The sequence below is a fragment of the Grammomys surdaster genome, unplaced genomic scaffold, assembly GCF_004785775.1.
Source record: "Grammomys surdaster isolate TR1022 unplaced genomic scaffold, NIH_TR_1.0 126198, whole genome shotgun sequence".
Classification (NCBI taxonomy): Eukaryota; Metazoa; Chordata; class Mammalia; order Rodentia; family Muridae; genus Grammomys; species Grammomys surdaster.
Window position 1 is genome coordinate 930,083 of NW_021621003.1, and position 19,549 is coordinate 949,631.

A 19,549-nucleotide genomic window follows, 5' to 3' on the forward strand; every position below is an offset into this window, starting at 1 on the left:
GTATTAGCTAGAGGGGTATGGGAAGCAGTGCCACAAGCAATTTAATAGAAGCTAAAATAACTTAGCTATGACATGCTGACCTTGGGTTCATAGAATAGAGTTGGGTAATCTTCCATAGGATTCTCTATCAAAGAAATCAAATTCTGGTTAAACATGAAATGACTTCAGCAAGAAAACAAGATGGAGGGACCTTTGCACTGTATTGTCCTGATACAAAAGAGATTCAAACAAGGTCTGTGACAAGCTAACAAAATATCCAAGCTACAACTCAAGAGACTGGGGTGGGTGGGAGTTGGCAAGTAGGCCAGAAATCATAATGCAGAGTAGTACTTCATTGGTAATTGTAATGGATCAGACGAGAAGAAATGTTCAACTGATGACAATTGGATTGAGTTGTGGAGTTAAAAGATGAGCTTCCAAGAAGAGTCCCAGGGCCTGCAGGGGGACGCAGTGGTGCAGTAGCCTGAAAGAAAGGCTGACAGAAAACCTGTGAGCAACAGGTGAGAAAGCTGCAGCTCTTCCCTCCTCTGTGGGCTCATGAATTCTAGCTCCTTCGACCACCTAAGTCTTTGGTCTCTGTTTCCTCTGTGCAGAGATACCTCGCTCTAGTTTTTTGCACCACAGTGACAAACTGGCCTGTCCAAGCAATCACTGGACATGGTGGGCTGACTTTCTGAGGGCTTCCTGGGGAGTGCACTCTTAAGCCATCTGCTGACCACTGCCTGAAAACAGCAGTCACGTGTTGTTCATCCTTTGTAGTCCTTTTACAGAAACACCATGACTAAAACTCTCCCACACATCTTGATTAGCCCTTCAGTGGACTTCAACCTCATTACTTCCAATTTCTCCTGCCTCTACTTCCATTCCTCGCCCCCCCTCTATCTCTCCCACTCTTTTAGAACTACTTTTAGAAGTCATCTGTGTCACTTGAAAGCCATAGCTAAGAGCTATTTCTTTCATCCTTCATCTCTGGATCTTCTGACAGGGCAGATAGTCCCATTTTGTGAATGTTTGATTTGCAGTCTTCCCACTTTAAAAGAAAGGCACAGTCAATAGAAAGTGCACTTCAAAACTTCAAATTTTATATTTTGTCCTTTGCTGGGCCAGGCACACACTGTAGGAAACACTCTAGTGAAAGCCACAGTTCCTGGTCAGTGTGTAACCACCAAAGCAAATAACCAATACTCAAGGGTCAAGGTTTCTAAGATAGAGCAGAGCGGTCTGGGGTTCTCAGCACTCTCTGGGTTTGTCGGAGTATCACCCTCAGAAGCATTGGTGTGTGTGATGTGGTGGTCTTTGCCTCTCCTGACCTCTGTGAATCTACTTTCCTGGACTCTCTGCTGACCTCTGTGAGTCTACTTCTGGACTGCCTACTCTTCCCTTTTGTTTGCAGGCCTCAGTTTCTCCCATTCCTTCAGAAGGGCATTCTCCAGGATGTTCACTCCTCTGGATAACTCCGTCCCACAGCTGTACGTGGTTCATTTGTGGTCCTGATCCCCATAACCTTTAATGCTAATGAGGACAACTATGTCTGAGCAGTCCAAACTTCTTCCATCAAAATTACTGGCTTCTATAATTTACCCTTTTGCTTTTCTGTTGTCTATTATACTTTATCTACACTGATGCATTTAACTCTTACTACATATAAATTTGTTGTTGCTGCACCATCTTCCCTAGCCACTCAGTTTACCTGATTTCTCCTTACCCTTGAGGATCAATTTTATTTGTTCTGTCTTCAGAAAGACTTTTCTTGAGTCTCCTATCTGGACACTGCTCTGCTCTTCTCCTTCACTCTCTCATCTTGCTTCTTCATAATACACAGAATGTAGACTTTCTAGTTGGTGCACTTGTTTACCCTACCCATGCTGGATCCATATGTCTCTCCATTTACTTACTATAAACCTAGCAATTGAAACCATGTCCATTTTATCAATTTGACCTGATGGGTACTTATTATGGTGCACAGTGGGGGCAATAGCTATATTTTGGATGAGTGGGTGAGCTCATAAGTAGATTCACTATCTATTTCTTCACTTCAAAAGCATCTTCTGCCCTGGGTTTGTCACACTAGGTACTGATGCCAGAGACAGCATCATATAGTACTTTGGTTCATATACTAATCAACCAAACATCTGCAGTAAACACTGAGCTGAGAGGAACTGAGAGGGTGGCTCTGCAGGATGAGGCTTCAGGAAAGGAGATGGTTCTTGAGGATTTTAAAGCTAAAACCCCAATTTGTTCTGATAGCCCAATCTCCAGTTCATAGTGTGTTGTTGTCATATTCTCTTGGTGGCTGTGGTTTACTGTTGTTTCATCTGAATGTCAGTTGATGCCTCAGACACAAGAAACCATCAGGTTGTTTTCCTGCAGACTTTGACTACTTTCTCAAGAAGCCTCTGTCCCTTAGGGTCTGTTCTCATTTCTAAGATTCTATAACTTCCTCTAGTCTCTGGAACCAGGGGTCTGGCGATCCTATTTTCATTGAAACAAGAATTTTCACTACATTTTAACACTTTGTATGTTTAGTTATAATTACCTACATTTTTATGCTTCTTTACCTCAAAAGAGTGTGAACTAAGGAACAAATTTGATCTTTGCTGTCTTTAGAGGCCAGAGCTTGGTTCAACACTGGGTGCACAAGAGGGCTTTATTGTACTTTTCTGCTGCTGGGAGAAAATATACTGGTCAAAAACAACTTAAAAAAGAAGGAGTTTATTCTGAGTTCCAGAGTAGGGTAGGCATGGTATGCCTGAAGGAACAGGAAGCTGGCTATGTGGTAGCCCATAGGCCAAGTATCTGAATTATTTGGTCCCCAGTTAATGGAACTATTTGGGAAGGGTTGGGAGGCGTGGCTTTATCGGAGAAGATGTGTTACTAGGAGGATTTGAGATTTCGAAAGCCCATGGCATTCCCAGTGCCTGCCTTTCTGTCTCTGTCTCTGTCTCTCTCTGTCTCTGTCTCTCTCTGTCTCTCTCTCTCTGTCTCTCTCTCTCTCTCTGTGTGTGTGTGTGTGTGTGTGTGTGTGTGTGTGTGTGTGGTTGGGTCTCACGATATTAGCTCTCTGTTACTGTTTCATTGTCATGCCTTCTACCTGCTGTCATGCTCCCTACTGTGATAATCATGGACTGTACTCTCTGAAACTGGAAGCAAGGCTCAAGTAAACTGAATCTCATGGAATTTCACTTGGTTATGATATCTTATCATAACAATAGAAAAATAAGATATGGCTGATCGCACTTGTATACAGGAAGCAGAGAATTGTATAGATTTGGGGTCTGATTAATTTTGGTGTGGGTTTTTATTTATTTGCAAGCCTTTTATAATAAAGCTTATAAAATTATTTTCAAAATAAAAAAAGGAAGAAGAGACTAGGAAATATGAGGAAACTATTAACCCTCAAAGCCCACCCCCAGTGAGACACTTCATCCAGTAAGGTTGTATCTCTTAAAGGTTTCATAACCTCCCCAAACAGCACCACCAACTGGAGCCCAAGTATCCAAATGCATAAAGCTATTGGTCACAGTCTCACTCAAACCACCACAAAAGCCCTCAGTAAATGTTCATGGCTAAGTATGCAACATTGACAAACCATAGCAAGGAAAATCCAGCCTGTTGGCTGTAGGTGGATGAAACAGAGTTGACCCACTTGCTCTCCAAAACTGACTGATATCTTAGATGGCTGTTCCTCTCTACAGCCATGGGGCCTAGAGTCGTGGACACTTGGTTATTCAAAACCAAGGCAGCAAAAGCCTGATGAGAGAGGTGGAAGAATCAGAATATGAAGCGGAGATGGCTTCAAGGAACTTGAAAGATAATATGAATGGTACTTTTTATTTCATTCCAGGGCTGTTGTTGCCATCTTAAATTGTCTTCCAGGCAGTGTGAACATCAGAAGAATTATCTTTTACTCTGGCAGAGAAGTGTAAGCTTTCAAGAGGACAGCATGCATAATGACACTGTAAAAGGAAACCTTTATATTACACTCTTTGTCAGTAACGGCACATTAAGCATCCTAGCACTTGCTTAGCTGCTGTAATTTGCCTCACATGGCTGACTACAGTACTCCCAGGAGATAATTTACCCCCGTTTGCTTACCAAAGGAACAGAACAAATCCTGTAATATCTTTTCCCCTCATCTTCAGCCAAGAAATGATCTTTGGGGTAGAGATTTTGATGAAAGCTTTGTGATAGCTATGGAAGCCAGGAGATGACAAAACCCCAGCTCAGCTCCCCTGCATTCTAGGTAGAAAAATGTTAAAGGGGTTAAAAAAAAAATCTATCTTGTCTCCTGTTAAATCACAAAACTTTGCTTGACTTCAATAAGTTTTTTTTGCACTGTAGATGAGAATTATCCTTCTAACAAAGCTTCCCTGACTTGCCTAGAACTTTCTATCTTTTCATGTGTCCATCTATGTATCCAACACTCACCCACACATCCATCCACTTATATGTAAGATTTCTGTGCTTGACTTAATTTCTACACATTTAAAAATCCTTAAGTTCTACGAAACAGTGGTCTATTTCTCCATATCTGTGTGCTGCTGTCACTTCCTGTTTGTGCCTCTCATCTCTAACCAGCTCAACTGTGACCCTTTCTACCAACAGTGCTCTTTCCAAAATGACAATAACTGTTATGTCATTAAAGACTGTACACAATCACCTTCTCCTATTCTCTTCTATTGTTTTCTATACTTTTATATAATATATTTCCCTTCCCCTGCTCCTTCTGGCTGCTTTTTCATAGGTTTGATGCAATCTTAGTTGGGATATCTGTTACTGTGATAAACATCATGACCAAAAGCAACCTAGGAGAAAAGGGTTTGTTTCGTTTTACAGCTCCAGTCCACCATTAAAGAAGGCAGGGTAGGAACTCAAGACAGGAACCTGGAAGCAGGAAACAAAGCAGAGTCCGTGGGGGCATGTTGCTGCTTACTGGTTTGTTCTATGACTTGTTCAACATGCTTTCTTATACAACTCAAGACCACCTTCCCAGGGGTGGCACTTCCCACAGTGGGCTGGGCCCTCCCATATCAGTCATTAATCAAAAAGTGCCTTATAGGCTTGCCAATATCATGGAGCCATTTTCTTAATAGTTTGTGTCACACCAACATAAAACTAATGGACACAGCCACCATTTTACCTTGTGGCTTCTGAGGGGTCTTAGCCTTGCTCATCTGCATTCATCAATTAATATTTTCCCCTGAGAAACCTCATCTACCTGTCTATTGACTTTCTAGAAATGCCATAACAAAGCACTGCAAATTCAGTACATTAACCATCCAAGATAATGTCTCACTGTTCTAAAAGCTGGAAGTCTTGACCTGGAAGAAAAGCTATTGACAGAGTTACTTTCTTCAGAGACCATAGCTCAAAGCCTCCTACTTAGTGTCTTAGTTAGGGTTTCCATTGCTGTGCAGAGACACCATAACCAAGGCAACTCTTATTAAGGCAAGTGTTTAACTGTGGCTGGCTTACAGTTTCAGAGGATCAGTCCATTATCATCATGGAAGAAGACATGGCAACATCCAGACAGGCATGGCACTGGAGGAACTAAGAGTTCTACATATTGTTCTGAAGGCAAACAGGATAAGACTGGCTCCCACGTGGCTAGGAGGAGGGTCTCCAAGCCCACCCTGACAGTGACATACTTCCTCCAACAAGGCCACACCTACTCCAACAAGGCCATACCTCCTAATAATGCCATATCCTGAGCCAAGCATATTCAACCCCCCACACTTAGCCTCTGGTAGATATTTGGGCATCTTTTGGCTTATGGAAGTATCAGCCATATCTCTTCCTTCTTCAAATAGCATTCTCCCTCCAAGTATGGTAAGTAATATTTCTTTTTAATAAAGTCATCAGTTGTGTAGAATGAGGCCCAGCCTTGTGTCCTCAGTTCAATTTGGTTATCTCTCATTGTCTTGGAAGAAAGTCATATTCTTAGGTACCAGGAATTAGGCTTTCTACTTGTGCCTGGAAAGTAAAAGAAAGTTTTGTCAAACTCCTGGCTGTTCCCATAGCTATTGTCATACATTAAAATGCTTGACTCTCAACTTGATGTCTCCACCCCATATATGTCTCTAGTGTTTGTTGTCCTCCAGTCATCTTCCTATGGATGAGTCTCATGTATTTATTTGTCTAAGATCACATTCAGTATCCTTCCTCAGAGCAGGTCTTTCTAGCTCTGCAATGGTGTTTTGTCTATTCAATTGTCTTACACAAAAAATAATTGTGTGTGTGTGTGTGTGTGTGTATGTGTGTGTATACCCATGTGAGTGTAGGTCTATGTGGGCACAGCACAATCAGAAGGCAACCTCAGATGTCAATCTCCATGCACCTTCCACGTTTATCTGAAATAGACTTTCTAATTGGCCTAGAACTTCCCCCAAGTAAGCTGGGCTAGCTGCCTCGTGAAATTCCAGGGGTCTGACTTTCTCCACATCATCCCAGCATTCCATGTGGGTTCCAGAGATCCAAACATAGGCCCTCAATTGTGTAAAGCAAATACTCTACCACTAAATTCCTCCTTTGCTCAGGGAGTGGACCTGTCCACAATTAAGATGTGTTTTCCCACATCAATTAACAATGTAACCAAAATAATACCCCACTGCCATTTGAATGGACTTAGCATGAAAATAAAATGGTCAGATTTGGGTTCCTAAAAGACTCATGAGACTCAGCAACATGGGAAATGGACAGAGATGAAATATTTTTGGAGGGGGTGGCTTATATGACATATCTTAAGTGGACACTGAATCCAGATAGTTTGTTTGAGATCTATTTTGGTGGGAAAATAAGGTTTCACTAAGTGAGGAAGATTCTTGTGAAGGTTAAATTTGTAACTTGACAAAACTCCAAAATCACGTTGGAGACAGGTTTCTGAACATGCCTTTGGTGGGTTTTCTTGATTACATTGTTAATTGACATGGAAAGACTCATCTTAATTGTGGCAGGTCCATTCCATGAGCAAGGTGTTCTGGACTATATGACATGAAGAAATCAAGCCAAGTATGCAAGCATACACTCATTGTTGTCTTCTTCTGACTAAGGATATAATGTGATTCAGCTGCTTCAAGCCCCTAATGGCTTGATTTCCCCAGCATGGACTGGAACCTGCAACCAAGAGCTGAAAGAACCTATATCTACTTAAGCTGTTTTTGTCGTTGTATTTTATCATAGCAACAGGAACCAAAACTAAAACAAAGTTTCTATGTGTGTCAGACAGGAACTTGTCAAGTGAGTTTGGGTTCAAGGGCTATTTCTGCCTACCCACCTGGTATGTGTAGGTGTCCATAACAGTTATGAATATGACCTAATGCTGGTTTAGCTTTTCTGGCTGTCCTCAGTGGCAGAACTGCAAAAGAGTTCTATTTCTATGGTGTCTTAATCCACAGAGGAACTGCCTAAGCAGTTTGGTCTGCCAGCTTCAGAGTGGCCTTCCTCCTTAGGTGATTGATGTGTGTGTAAACAGCATTAGCTCTTCACCTAGCACATGTGTCTGTCCTTTTTATCCCCTGTTCATGAGAAAGGCATAAATATTTTGTGAACAGATACATAGACTTCTAGCTTAAAAGCCCAGTTCCTAAAGAAGAAGGTATTTGTGGACCATTAGCATTGTCGAGAGACTGCGCTATGAATTGGTTCCCAGAGACTAGCTTTTCCACCCACTTGGCATTTAGCTCACTTCACAAAAATTGCTCCTGTAATTGGCTTTTCCCCTCCTGGACCATAACAAAATGAGGGCAATCACCATGTCTTCTTGTTCTTCCCTGCTATTAGCAGAGAGCTAAAGCACAGATAGACCCACATTAAGCAACAATCAACATTGATGACCAGGTCATCACAGAAACTGACCAAGAATCACAGGTTTCTCTTGAACTGAGGTTTGGACTAACAATGAATGATGATGATGCTTTATTAATATCTGTCAAATTTGTCAATGAAGAAATTCAACAGGGCTATTTGAAAGGGAATTCATTCCAGAAAAAAAAATAACCTCCAGGGGACTTTTAAAAACTTTTTATTGATTTCTTTTTTGAGCTTCACATCATGCACCCAGTCCCGCTCATCTCCCCATCCCCCCTCATATCCACCCTTCCCTTGCAAACTCTCCCCCAACATAAAAACACAAACAAATGAACAACAACAACAAAAACAAAGCATAAGAAAACATTCCATCATGGAAACTATAGTGTATCACAGTGTGCCCTACAGTATACCCCTCTCTCCATTCATCTTCACTTGCAATTTTCATTGCAATGGGTCATTTGGTCTGGTTCAAGATCTCTGGCCTCTGTGATCTCATCAATATTGGATCCTCAATGGGACTTCTCCCAGTTTTTCTGTTGATGCACTAGATCATGGAAATTCTGCAGCATTGGATCAGCAGGACTAGCCCTTTCAGGAATCCCAACCATTCATAGATGATAGAGATGTGGGCATGAACCATCTCAAAGACCTAGAACTGGGCCTGGGTGATAGCAGAGCTGGTCAGACCACCCAATCTCCCTTATCCCCACCTCCAGAGTGAGTTTCCCAGCACTGCTCTGGCTAGGTCACCCAATGTAGCCATCAGCAGGAGGCAGGTTCAGTTCTTCTGCTCTCATGACCTCAGGGCTGGCTAACCTCCACCCACACCTCCAGAGCCAGCTCCACTGTGCTTCTCAGTCAAGGCGTGAGGCCTACTCTACCAAGTGCTACAGCCCCTGGTGGACTGGACCAGCTTCCTTACTCTCACACCCTCGGAACTGTCTCACCTGGGAATTTGACATCAGGTACAGCACTACAATGTTGCCTATGCAAGGTGCAGGCCCCACTCTCCTAAGTGCTGCAGCCTTCAAGGGACAGGGCCAGCTCACCCTCTCTCATGACCCCAGGGCCAGCTTTCCTGACTGTGGCAGGTGCAGGAAGGAGTTTGTAAGTGGAGGTTTCCTAGAGCCATAGTTAAGTGTTTCCCCAGGTTGGTGGGCAATGGTGGCATCACATGAGGGTGATAGTAAGGCATGTAAGAATTTCAGGTCCCTTTACATATAGCCCTATGTGACGTGAGCAACCTCGTTTAGGTTATAAGGAAATCAAGACTTCAGCAGAGGAGAATCAAAGGCCCAGTCACTGTAGAAGAAAGTCAGTGCGTCACCTAAGCCAGTGTGTCACCTAACATAAAGCAAGCAGCTGATTCACAGAAGCAAACCTAGCATGTGAGACTCTAGACCTTACCTTTGTTGGCAGCTCCTTTGAGATTCCATTCTATCCAAACTTGTCTCTCTTTACCAATGGCAAGGATCTAAGACCCAGGTAGAAAAGGATCTCAAGTCATTTTTCCAACAAGATCATCAGCTTCTTGTGCTTAGAAGTGGCCTAATAAAACTGATTTACTGACGTAGAGACTATACTAGAGAATATGTGCTTTTTGACTAAGTGCTAATGTTTGCCTTAGATGTTAGAGTTTTGCTATCCCCATCTGTAAATGGAGATAGCAAAATCCATCCATCTTGCAAAGTTCTTGAACCACCTGGAGATCATGTATGAGAAGCTACTTGGTACAAAGTAGGTGTCAATCATGTGTTAGACATTCATTTTTTTGTCATAAAAATCAGTTTCAGTGCTAACTCTTGGGTATTAAAGTCAACTGTAGACACACAGGATACATAATATTTTAGACAGAATAAATGAGCACAGCTTTAGGGATGATACGTGTATAGAAGGACTATTCTATTGTTTTTTCTTTTCATGTACAGATTTTAAGCAAATAAAAATTAATTTAAAAATTAACAATTTAAAAAGTTTCATTTAAATGTGTAAGTACACAAATCTTTCAAATACACATCTTGAAAACCTACTTTTTCGGTTACTTAACATTTGGAATAAGATAATAACAAATCTTAAAAAGAAATTCTTAAGTGGGGCTGAAGAAATGGCTCAGAGGTTGAGATGGCTGTTCTTCCAGAGGACCCTGGTTCAATTCCAAGTACCCACATGGCAGCTCACAACTGTCTGTAACTACATTTCCAGGGGGGTCCGGCATCCTCACACAGACATACATGTAAGCAAAACACCAATGCATATAAAAATATAAAGTAAAAAGAATCATCAAAAAAGTTTTTAATTTCTTAAATATAAAATATATAAGACCTACAAAAATACAAAGATAGAAATAGCAAGTGTTTTAACAAGATATTGATTTACATAAATAACCAATAAAAATAGTATGTTGGAGACATAATAATAAAATGAATAAAAATCTCCAGCTATAAGAGTTGAAGAGCATGTGACAAGCATAAAGGCTAGTGCTGGGGATGAAACATTTTGGTTTCTTACAGAGCGCAGTACTGGGAATGTGATTTATAGGTAAAACATTGACCTGTCATGTCCAGGATCCTGATTTGAGTGCTAGCACCACAAACATACTTAATAAATTTATTAAGTAAGTAATGTTAAAAACAGATCAAAATGGAAAGTTGTAGTATTACCTGTGTGGGGGTCACCTACTGAGATAACTCTTTTCAATAATCTTAATACTATGTATTTACCTAAGAACAAGGGAACCCTTGGGCAAACACCAGGAAAATTTTATAAATGCCAGCCAATTCTGATGACAATAATCCTACTTCAGTAGAATATATCTTGTCTATGAAATTCAACTCAAATTATTTTTTTAAGATTTAGTTTTAATTACGTGTGTATGGGTGCTGCAGTGTGTGTGTAGATATGTGTGTGTGCTGGTACCTGCAGAGGTCAGAACAGAGTATTGAATTTCCTGGAGCTGCAGTTACAGGCAGTTGTGAGCTGCCCAGCCAAGGTGCTGGGAACCAAACTTGCTTCTTCTCCAAAGGCACTTTGCATTTTTAAGCAACTTATTAGCACTCAAATGATTTTTTAAATGAAATGTAGAGTTCTGCCTAGTCTTTTGCTGAATTGTTGTATGTTACTGTAAGAAAAGGGTTCAGATAATTATGACTGCCAACTGATACAAGAAAAAATGCATATAATTCTATTTCTGTTTTCAGTGTTTCTTTGTTGACTATTACATCATCATGAAAAATATCACAGCTCTTCCATCCATCAAAAATTATTTGAAAAGCTCAAAATTGGTTTCAGTTAATGCATTATTTGAATCAGTTTCTTAGAAGAGTCATCCACTAAAGAATCTAATATTCCAGGTGAATCATCCACCAAAGAATCTCATGTTCTGGGTAGATAATGAACACGAAAAAGGATGTGAGGGGATGTGAGGGGACGTGAGGAGACGTGAGGGGACGTGAGGGGAAGTGAGGGGATGTAAGGGAAGGAAGTTGATACCCTCTGGCACCAGATCTGCACATGCTCATTATCTAATGATCCAGGGAAAGCTAAGATGAGGTTGACAGATGAACTCAGAGGAGTTCTTTGTGAAGCCATAGGAGATAAAGCAGGTGGTAGTATCCTTGGGTTAAACAATAACTACAGATTTGGTCTGTTCTCTTCCACATCATCTTTGCTCACACAGAAACTGCCCTTGCGCTTTGCCTTTCAGTCACAGTGCTCTCCATAGGTCTTTTCCTAGTTATTCTTTATCACCTTGGCTTTTCCATTTATCTACAAACACCACACCTTACATTAAACATGTTTACAATTCCCTCACTCAGTCAACGGCTGATATTCTTTCTTTTCCTTTGGCTTTGAACTCCCTACAGTAGATCTCCATGGAACCTTTTGCCTAGCACTTCCCAGTCTTTCCTGGGAACTTTTTACAGTATTTCCACTACTAGCCATGGAGCTAGATGAGAAGTCAGTATAATACACACAGCTTCCTCGAGATTTTTTTTACTCTGGGCAACTACATTTTTTTAAGCTTTAAACTATAAGAAAGAAAACCTGGAAGCTTCCCATTTCTGTACACATGACAAGCCTCAGCTAAATGAGAGAAAATTAAGCTGGACACCAAGAGGAAAGTTAACACTATGAAGAGATGGTACCATAGCTAATCCAGATGTTACTGAGTCAGGAATATCTTAGCTATTCTGTCACTGTGTTGCTAAACTCCTGAAAGCTCCCCTCCCCCTTTCCTAACCTAATTTAGAATGGATTCTAATGCATGAGGTCAATGTTCTAAAAGTACCTACTCATTGTTAGTCACCATCACCTGTACTTACAGAGAGTACTTCCCGTAAGCCACATAATCCAAACAGAAGAGGAAACAGAAGAGTAGAAATTCACATGGCCACCTTGAGCTCAGTATCTACACTTGGACATTGCTGATCCAAATTCCTGCCATATCTTCTGAGATTTAGACAAGCTGAGTGTTTAATTGTTACATGCTGTTTTGATTCCAGTTGGGCAGAACTTTGTTTTCAAGGAACAGGTAAAGGCAGAAAACCAGGATGCCCATGTTCTTTTGTGCTCTTATCTTAACGTCTTGGAGTTGATCATTTACTATCAGGCCTTACGGTACACAGTTCATCTACCCCTGTGTTCCGTCTCTTCTAACTAGATAGTCTGCTCCTCAGCTTAAAACTCTGTCTGGTAAAGCATTGTTCATTCTCCAAGGACACTTTTTCTGTGACCATACAGCCTCCCTGTTCCAGGCCTGACTCCATTCACTCCCCTCTAACCCACAGTTCACATAAAGCTACAGTTAATTGATTATATGTCTAACTTTAGTACTGAGTTAAGAGCTCCATGTAGGCACGGATAATGTATCCTTCAGTTGTCTCATCTTGCCCCTGACACAAACCTACTTAATAATACGTACTTAACTGTTGAGCCCCCATGAATTTGGGAGCATACAGAGCCCCATCACTAAAGATGAAAAATATTCTCTTGCCTGGATATGTATTTTAAAAAATGGCCCATGATGAACCCACTAGTATGGCTCATGTCTTAAAGAGAGAGTAGAGAAATGATCTGACCTGACTACTGGGAGACTCACTGCCTAGCACTCTTAACATAGCTTATTCTCAGTGCCTATTAGAGTGAGAGTTATACATGCATTCGCAAACTCTGCTTCCACCACTGCACTTAGTGGCTTAGAAAGTGGATGTGCTTTATTTATGAATTTTTTGTTGCATATCAAGTGGTATCTGAATATTGAATTTTTGTCATAGTTGGTTTTATATTAAATGATTGGTAAGATGGTGTAGGACAAGACAGTATATTTTCCAATAACTGGCAATGACTGTTTCATGGCTCAAGCTCCTAGCGTGCCTCTAGGCCTGGTCATAAAGTTTAAGCCTCACTTTTTTTTTTTTTTTTTTTTTTTTTTTTAGAATTAATGACTAAAACGTCTCTAGGAGATGAACTACCATCAGATCTCTTCCAGAGAGCAGGCATTAGGAGATAGCAGGCAATTTGGCTATGCTGTATAAGAAATAGAGATACAGATTCCAGGATCTACTATTTCCAAGGAATACAAGAAAGAAAGAGAAATCACTTGTATGGATTACAAACCTATTGCTTACAAGCTATGGGGAGGGACAGATGAGTGGTGGAGACTTTGTTAACATGCTTTGAGTTTGATCCCTTGTACCACAAACCAACAAAATCATTAATTATTATATGTTGCCAAATTTAGCCAATCATGGCCTCAACTCCATCTTACCTTGCAGCCCAGTGTATTTCTAGACTCTCTCATCCCACCTAAAATGCTGAGGAACCACAAAAGGAAATCTAATATTAACATAAAAGATGATCAAGAAGCACACACCATGGAACCACAAAGTATAAAAGAGGCGATTTTGAAAGACTCTCAGAGTATCTGTAAATCAATCCTTTTAGAAAAAGCTTTGGTCATTAACAGCATGTGAATCTCCATCTCTTGCCACTGAACTTACACTGTTCCATTAGAAATGTCTCTGTACAATGTTCAGTGAACATTTTGGATATGAAAACCATGCCCCCAAATTAAATCAATGCATATGGCGTTGATTTAAGTAGAGGCATCAGTGTGTGATCCATCTGTGGACTCTTGAGTATCTCTACATTTTTAATTAATTATTAAAGAATACACTTTAGTCAGGCCAACTTGGGACACATAGTAATAGATGATGCAGCTAACCTAATCTTTAGATATCTCTATTCATTCTTCAGGATTAAAAAAAGAAAAATAAAAAGGAAAGAATACAAGATAAAATTGGTGGATATCACTGAATAACAAAGCAAACACTGAGTTAAGGCTGCACGTATACTCCTCTGGTTAATCCTTTTTGCCTCTTGAGAGCCGAGGACTGCAAGCTTCCCTTTTCCTTGACAGAGCTACCTCTCAGCTTCAAGACTGATGATTTCCGTAGTTGTCAACCTAATGTATGCCATAAGTCCAAAGCCAAATTATTCAAGATTGTCATTGATAGTTCAAGATTCCAGTTTTCATTAGATATTTTCTGCCATCTTAGAAGAAACACATCAATACATGGCTACTACAACACAAGGAGAAAGGTGTTCTGCTTCCCACTGGTGATAAGGGAACTCCTGCCTTACCATGAAGATCAAATGCAAAGGTACAAAGAGTAAAGAGAGCTGTACATCCATCTGGATATACATGTCTGCGTTGACTCTGATATTCTGTATCTAGTCACTTTGGTAGATCCTTATTATAAGGAGCAAGTACTGTTTAAGGTCACACTGTACACAGAACATCGTCCGTATACAATGCACACATATACAGGTATGAGTAGGGTGCCATATACATACACATATATTCTTAACTTGACATGTCTACACATTATTTTCAAGCTCGGATAAGTGATGACTCAGAGTCATAGGAAGCCAGTAACAATGAACTCATTCACAATGAAACACTGGTTTCTCAACACCATTTTTTAAGGAAATAAGGATCCTTTCTAAGAGAGGGACAGAAAAATAAAAGGCAAGCCCAGAAAGAGAATCTTGTGGTACTAAAGTTTTTTTTAAAAGAGCTTTAAAATAAACACTGAAATGAAAGCATGTCAGTGAGACTCATCTGGAGTGGTTTGACCAAAAGTAAACAATGTAAGTTTGATTATGACTCAAAGTATGAAATAAATGTTTATCAGTCCACGCCACTATAAATTCTTGAATAAGTAAATAGGAGAATGAAAAAAGGAAAATTTTATTTGTGAAAGACTTTCAAATAGTCAAGGTAGAACACTCTAAAAAGTGGCTTAAACCTTCTGCCTTTCACCCCTCAGTAAAATCCTACGACAAGATTTATTCACTAGCTGTGAAATCAAGTACAAGAAGGGAGATCAAGAAGCCTGATGAATTGAGGGTGGAGAGATGGTTCGGCAGTTAAGAGCATTGGTTGTTTTCTCCAGAGGACCTGGGTTCAATTCCCAGCACCCACACAGTAGTTCACAATCATATCTACTCAGGTTCCATGGGTTCCAATACCCTCTTCTTACCTCTGTGGGCACTAGGCGTGTATGCGGTACACAAACATGCATTCAGACAAAGTACTCACACACATTAAATAAATATAATTTTAAAAGATTAGCCACATGAAGGCTGGATCCCCCAATGAGGGGGAATTTAAGGGCGGGGAGGTGGGAGTGGGTAGATGAGAAAAGGAACACCTTCATAGAAATAGGAGGAGGGAGAATGGGATAAGAGGTTTCTGGGGTGGGGGAATGGCGAAAGGGGATAACATCTGAAATGTAGATTTTAAAAAGTATCAAAAAAATAAGAAATGTCTTCTGTTTTAAAAAATTATACATAATGAATCCTACTTCAGCCATGCACCCGTGGTTAGCATTATCTCAGATGTCACACTGATAGCATACACACATGTCCTACTGATAGCAGATATAATTGCCGTACTGGTAGCATATACATCAAAAAGGATACTCCATCTCTCCATTGTATCTCAAACCCATATCCCCAACATTATCATGCAGAAAACACAGGACAGATCTCACTTGAGGGAAATTCTGCAAAATTATCATCACTCCTCAAAACTTTCAAAAGTATTTAAAACTAAGGGAAAGAAGATACCATAGCAGACCACAGAAGACTAAGGCTGGATGTAACATGGCATCCTAGATGGACTGCTAGAATAGGAATATTAGTGATAAAATTGAGTGGGTTTCAAATGAAGGCTGGAGTCTGGTCAATAGTAATGCACCGATATTTGATTCATGATGTTGTTAATGGTACCATTTGGGGTGGGAGAATGGAGGGTTCAGCTGCAGTTATTGTTGGGATGGGCCACTTTGTGCACAGCTCTACGCAACTGTGCTAATCACAGGCCCGTGAAGCCCATCCTGTGCTGGGGAAGCAAAGAACACTAATCAGAAAAGGAGTGGGCTGCTGTAGGGCTGAGTGTTTGTGTACCCCATTGGATAAAGACTACAGGGGAAATTGGACTTTAGCTGTGAAAATGGGAGGAAAGCATGAAGTGAGCTTTGATAGGAGGTGCTTTTGGCACTTTTGCCACTCAAGGAAGGAAAGGGATGAAAACAGATGTAGCACAATGCCTTCCTTCCCTTAAATAAACTGTTTGGCTATGTCAATAGTTTCAATGAGAAATGCAAGTTCCTGCCCAAGCATCGTCTTCTAACACTCAACTCTAGTTAATAAATCTATCCAAAACAGGCTCTTAGAGACTAGGAGCCTGCCTATGTATATTTTCTTCGTGGGGGTGTTTTTAAGGCTTAGAAATGAGTTCGTTGAGACTCTCTTGGTCTTGTACTTGACTTTCAAGAAACTTGAAATCACTTCCGATTTTGCTGCTCAGAAGTTCTCAAACTGCTGTGCACTCTGTCTCTCCAGGTACCTCCAGATCATCAGTTACTCGATGCAAACCAGCAGCCAACTGCGCCAGTTCACACAGCAACATCAGCAGGCAGCTGTCCCCTCTGTCGGTCACAGAAGATTCTTCTGCTCCTATTCTTGAACTTCAGAGCCGAGGGTCCTCTGGAGTTTGTGGTCGAAGAGTCGAGAGGCAGAGCAGATCAGGTATGTGAGTGAACTTCTCTTTAGTAGCAGTTCATCTTAGCCTTCTAAAGAGTCAGAGAAGACATTGCCTTGGGCACAGAAGGCAGAAATCTTTTGGGGACTCTTGTGAGTGAAGGCAAGAATGACTCATCAAATGGGAAGAGGAAGGACAGGCAAAGGGAGATGCAATCTATTAGGGATAGACTGTGTCATAGAAAACAAAACTCCAAAATCAGTCCTGGAAAAACTTATGGCATAGTCATCTCTGACCCTGATATCATCTTTGATGAAATGTATAAAGTAGCTCATTTTTCTCATCTTCAGGTGCCAAACCCCAGCAACTTTTAACTCAGCTCTGGGATTCAAGGATAACATTCTGTTTTTTCCTTTCCTCACATCCACCCGGGCATTCGCCAGCTCTTAGGTTGCTGGTTGTTAGATGGATCTCAGTCATGTCCATGAGCTTCCCAGAAAAGTATAACTTGCTAGGTGCAGCTGGATTCATTGGTTGCTGCTAAAGACTGAGATTTTAGTCTTGGATACCTTTTTCCTATCTAAAAAAATACTCTAAAGCCCGAAGTTCATATTCATTTTGATCTTCTCGTCAAATGACCATATATCTACCTTACCAGAAAGAAAAAAGAAATACTGGTTTTTAAATAGCACTTCCATCTTCACATAAGAAATTTTGTTCACTAGTTTCCAATATTGCTGGATCTTGCTACTGTGTCCCCCTCCTTGTCTGATGTCAGATACTCTAGTTGGATTCTTCCATACTCAGTCCCTCTGTACCTCCTCTGCCTACATTCCCAAAGCTACCTCTATCTGACCCTTCAACTTAGCTGACAACATGCCAAAATCTCTTTCAAATTTCAAATGACATTAAAAACAACGGCAGGACATACTATTCAAATTAACTGACTAATCAAAGAAAAAGACAAAGCAGAATATTAAGAAACAATTTTTAATGAACAAAAAAAAATGACAGTTTGTGAGACATAGTGGGGATGGTAAGGAGTAAAAATGAGACAGGAAAATGAATAAAAGGCCTCTTCTAGAGTCCTGTTGACTTATGAATAGATTCTTTTATATGAATAAAGCCTAGACTGAATGTGTGCTTAGAGCAGAGGTACCTAGAGCTATCCTCACTTGCAGAGCCTTTCACCCAAGCCTCAGGTCTTTTTTTGTCTGTAGGTTTGTGAGTTGTTTGGTTTTTTTTTTTTTCTGGCCTCCTGGCACAACAGTCTCTCATTCTCACATTTTTATTTATCTTCCTTTCCCCTTCTCCCCTCTGCATAAATCATAGGATATTTGAAGAAATGTTATCAAGAACAGATAACATGTGCTCACAGTCAAGGGAGCTAGTTAAATCCTGTTTCCTGCCTCATTTCAGTGTCTCTGCACTAAGTAGTTTTCTCCTAGCCATGCTTGTTTCTCTTCTCTGTGCAACCTTGTCTCTGTATGAACTGGCTCTTGCCATCTTTTGTCATGTGTGTTTCACCAGACTGTAACTCAAGTTTCTCACCTTGAATCCCTGAGGCCCAAGGAGAGAACCAGATCTAAGAGTCTCCAGACAGTTTGTTGAATAAATAAATCAGAGAATGGCAGTTTTCACCTGCTGTTGTTCAAGACCCCAAGAATTCAGTACTACTTATAAGACTAAGAAGTTACAAAGTGAGTGCTGGGTTCACACTTAAATTCCTAAGTGAAGAATTCACTTTTAAAGATCATTTATTTGAAAGCCTTAGCCCAGTAAAGGTTGTAGCCCTAGGGATGTGAAAGGGAGTTGGGCTTTGCTTCATCAAGCAGTGGGAACATGTTCAGGCAGGTTCTGGAAAAGCTGAGTGAGAAAAGCCCCACCTGTCAATACTTCTGCTCCAAGTATAGACCTTGAGCCTCAGCTAAGTTCTTAGAAACAGAAGAAAATCATGCAGAGATTTCTGTGTCCCTGCAGGATACTGCCATATGGGATCTCAGCTAGATGACTGTCCTTCTTTGTCCCTGAGAGGTACATGAATTCATTTCTAATTTATCTTTTCTATCACAAGGAAGAGCAGTGATGGCTATCGACTCCAGAGAGTTTGGACTATTTTAATGTGAAAACAGCTACTAGATTTTCTTAGGAAAGGTTAAAATTCAAACAAAGCCTGTTTCCTGAAACACACTGAACAATAATTTGTTACAAGTTGGGAAATGACTTTATATAGTCACATTTGCTCTGTTCTTGGAACACACTGCTTTCAGTTTAAGAGTCATCTGGTACCATTCTTGAAAGATGTCCATAGACTACAAAAACAAGTTTTTACTCCTGACAGCTTTTCATGTTGGTGGATACAGGGCTACTTTGGCTCAGTCCTCTCAACATAGGCTGAAAGAGTGGTTTTATCTATTGGAGATTTTGTCTTAATGATAGAGAGGAAGAGAAAGCTATATGGTAGAGTCCTTAATGCCATTAGAACTTCAGCTAGGAGACAGCAAACCCCAAATACATTCTTGTGGATTAGATGAGGCCCACCACAGATCTTTAGAAGCTGAGGTGTAGAATATTCTTAAAGGCAAAGCATGCCTACAGTGTAAATCACCACATGTATGAGCATCTTTGCCTACTGAATGGGGTCCAGATCCACGCTGGATGCTGCAGAACAAAGTCCATAGAATGAATGAG

The 19,549-nt window shown here is 40.6% G+C and overlaps 1 protein-coding gene across 2 annotated transcripts in view; it reads left to right on the forward strand.

The window, feature by feature from the left end:
• Slc35f4 (solute carrier family 35 member F4) overlaps positions 1-19,549 on the forward strand; it is a 214,883-nt gene that overhangs the window by 174,785 nt on the left and 20,549 nt on the right. For both annotated transcript variants that reach the window (XR_003710165.1, XM_028758595.1), the window contains exon 2: positions 16,720-16,905. Coding sequence is in view for 1 of the 2 variants with exons in the window: in XM_028758595.1 (XP_028614428.1) it covers positions 16,720-16,905 (186 nt within the window). In the remaining variant the exon portion in view is untranslated. The remainder of the gene's footprint in view (positions 1-16,719; positions 16,906-19,549) is intronic.